The sequence below is a fragment of the Necator americanus genome, chromosome II, assembly GCF_031761385.1.
Source record: "Necator americanus strain Aroian chromosome II, whole genome shotgun sequence".
Classification (NCBI taxonomy): domain Eukaryota; kingdom Metazoa; phylum Nematoda; class Chromadorea; order Rhabditida; family Ancylostomatidae; genus Necator; species Necator americanus.
In genome coordinates, this window is record NC_087372.1 from 27,532,500 (window position 1) to 27,536,027 (window position 3,528).

Consider the following 3,528-nt stretch of genomic DNA (forward strand, 5'->3'; position numbering starts at 1 on the left):
TGGTGCTAGTAAGGGTCCTCCTTGCATCCTAACCACCACACTCCACCGTGCTTCATGTCGTTTTGAGGCTACTATATTTTAATGTGATTCACATATTCGTCAAATGGGAAACACCTCTAATACATATGATTTGTAATAAAGAATTTAACTTAAAAGACAGTATACTTTTTAAGTCTAATAATTTTGTTAGTCCACTTAATTGATTTCATTTTGGAGACTGTGTGTCATCGTCCTCTTGTTGTGCTTGTTGTTGTTGTTGCTTGTTGATTTCGATTTTTCCTTTTTTGGTCTGTTCTGTAAACATTTCTTCCCAGTCGTACGGGTATTCCTGCAAAGAAGGAAGAATAACTTCCAGTCTGTAAAATGTGGATACTGCTGGTAACCTGGTAACTTATAAGCTGAGTTCAGACTGGTTTTATTGCTCGAAATAAGATGATGATGATGTCAATGTAATGCTTTAGAAACTACCTTTGAGCCAGTGTTCGTTATTGCTTGTCGAAGCAAAGAGTACAATCGGTTGTAGTCAGGCTCATCGAAGAATTTCCCAGCATCTATCACTCTCAACATATCGATATATTCTCTTGGACACCTGCGGAAACTACAAGTTTTCAGTGTTTGAGAGTCCTAACCCTTAATCCAAAGTATGAATGGTTCAAATATGCAAAAAATCAGGACTGTTGACACCCAAACTTGTTTTCGACGAGAATCTGACGTGGTGAGGAGACCCTCGGGAAAACCCAGAAATGGGGTTGTGGATTGTGGAATCAGGCGTGGTTCTGCTCATCTCTTCCTAATCGTCGTAAAAAAAATCGGCATGGAAGACTGTGTTTTTTCCAAGAGGATTTCAGTTGCACCGCGCCACCGTTACGTAAGCGCCGCTTCCAAGAGCGGTCGGTCGTAGATCGGTGATGTCTTCTCACCACCCTATTCAAGTGAGACAAATGAATAGGATGCTGTGAGGACCGAAGCGTGTACATAGAAGCGTATTCCCCTCCCCCCCTCTCCCATTTTTTAATTTTTTCTTCGGGCCCCCTCTTTTTTCCGGTTTTTGTGGTATTCTGCCTTTAAAGGTAGCGTGATATGAAAACCTCAAGATTTCCGTTGGTTTTACTTCAAAATGGCTGCTAAAGAGGCCAGATTGGTTTTCGCGCCCATAAGTGGTGTTTTGCAACTGATTTCATAGGAAATAACGTCGTGAGGAAAACGAAGAGTGTACAAAGTGGCGCTTTCTAACTCGTTTCACGTAGGAACTGGAGCGATTCCCACGCCATTTTTTTTACGAAGAGAGGTCCAATTTAGGGGGAAGTGAGCGGATCCACGCTAGTTTCCGTAATCTAGAACCCGAACTCTACATTTTTCCTTACATTTCCGTAGCACGTGAATTTGATGTGCGGCCTCTAAGGACAAAGACTCGATAACAAAAACGCTTCAGCAAAAGTGCGAGCTTCTCCAATATTCTCAAGATAATTGTTCCCGTGCAACTTTGATAAATATGCAGTTGATGGCTATGCTATGTTTCAGGCGTGAGGATTATCTCAGGTCTGTGGACTTTGGAAGACGAAAGTGCCAGTAAAGAGTATGATCCTTACTTATAACATCTTACAGAAAAGTTCGAAAAAATTCAAATAACTGAAAGATCTTTGGAATGTAGGGTTTTTGAAAAAAAAAAGAATAGTTCGTCCCTGAAGGGCAGGCTTCTACGAATATTTTCGAGATAAAGTCCTTCTTACTAGAAAAAAAACATACCCTCCAAAAAGCCGCTTCGTGGCGACTTCGGAAGTCCTCACTGCTCTCTTCTCATCTCCAACCTTCTTCATATCTGTGCAGTGCCGCCACGGTAACCCTCCTTTAGTGAACTCTACTACCATATATAACCAAGATTCGCAATCATCTTGCCTACAGAGCTCCCTATATGATAGAAACTACTTGGTACTGTGTAAATATTGTGCAAACTTATCTTACATATCATCCAGACCTCCTTGAATGACACGATACTGGGGCGTATCTCAATGTTCCTCTGAATTCAGCAACAGCTCTCGGCTTTTTAATTGTTCCATCTTCATGCGCAAATTTGCGACACATTCCAAAGTCAAGCACATAAATCTAAGTGCAGAATATGCATGTCTATCGTGAAAGAAGTGTGCCAACGAGTTGCTATATGAGTAACGTAAAACCACGAAATGACATTTAAAGATTGTTCTCATCTTGGAAAAGAAAAAGAAACCTTCCGTAATTCGTCAACTTCTGGTCTACCAATTGTATAATTTGCTGGTTTTACATCTCTATGAAGGTAGCCGATTCCGTGAAGATCTTCTAGTGCTTCTAAGGCTTGAATAGCAACAGAAGCAGCTGTACCATAGCTGAATGTAAGTGACGTACAGTCAGGTCGAAAAGACTTGACTTGTGGTGCAGTTGCGTATTCGGTTGCGCTAGCAGTGTGATTCACGTTAGCTGCAGTCGTGTTATGTGTCTTATCAAAGCCCCCATCATACCTCTTCGAGCTCAATTACTTCCTTTAGGCCCGACTGAATGTGCAGGTAGCGCATCCCGGTGTAGCTGCTCTCGAGTCCCAACACTATTCGACTACGAGCAAAATCCGAAAAGAAAGTGAATAGCTCCAAAAATGCAAATATTCCTTCAAAGTTCTCTAAAGAAATGCTACGGTGAAAGTAAAACTATTCCATCATCGACTCTGATGAAGGAAGAACGTGGTTGTCCATTAGATTATGAGTCCCGTTCTAATAAGAAGAAACATTTTTGCAAGGACAGAAACCTACCTGAACTTTTTCTTGGGAAATTTCAATCGCAAATCGCTTAGTGACATGCCCACAAAGGTCATAACAACAAAATTGAAGCCCTCCATTTGTCCCTGTACAGAAACTAGGGGAAGACATTTGTCAAGAAAAAAGCCACTACACTTTTGTTAATGAACGCACTTTATCTTCAATTTTGCAAAAATGTCTTCCTCCATACTTTGCCAGCTCGGCTAGTACGCAAACTTCCATTTTCAAAAGCTGAACTGTTTCTTCTCTACCCTCTACCTGCAATACATTAATCTAACAAAATTATAAGTAAAGGTAGAACTAAAACCTTACCTTCAACGCATAGATCTCATTTTTGCTATTTATACATGTATATACAGATCCAAACCCTCCTTTTCCAACTCTTTCCACAATTTTCCAACTTTTCACAATATATCCTGGTGTGAGCTCTGCTAGCTCACACATTCTAAAAAAGAAAAAGTTGCAGGATGGAGAGAATAATTGCTCTTTGTGCAAAGTAGACCATTGGAGTTGTCCAACGGTGGCAGGAGTTACGTATACGTAACTTTAAACGACTGGATGTTAGGACTAATTGAATTTGATTGATTTGTTCGTTTTGTTTTGGGTATACCATTCACTGTTACATCAAGACAAGCGAAACCATATTGGAGGATATTGAGGTATTACGATGGCTAAACGCTATCTTCATATCGCCTTATCGGAACTCTAATCAGGAATTAATGATGGCTTCATGTGATTGAGAGTT

The 3,528-nt window shown here is 40.5% G+C and overlaps 1 protein-coding gene across 1 annotated transcript; it reads right to left on the reverse strand.

Annotated features, from left to right (window-relative positions):
- Positions 1–205: 205 nt before the first annotated feature.
- RB195_019657 (uncharacterized protein) lies at positions 206–3,227 on the reverse strand (the record flags this gene model as incomplete). Its single annotated transcript, XM_064187610.1, has 8 exons — positions 206–328; positions 469–589; positions 1,747–1,908; positions 1,976–2,103; positions 2,225–2,360; positions 2,778–2,869; positions 2,937–3,041; positions 3,096–3,227. The coding sequence occupies 8 exons, from the start codon at positions 3,225–3,227 to the stop codon at positions 206–208; spliced, it is 999 nt and encodes a 332-aa protein (XP_064043491.1).
- Positions 3,228–3,528: the final 301 nt, after the last annotated feature.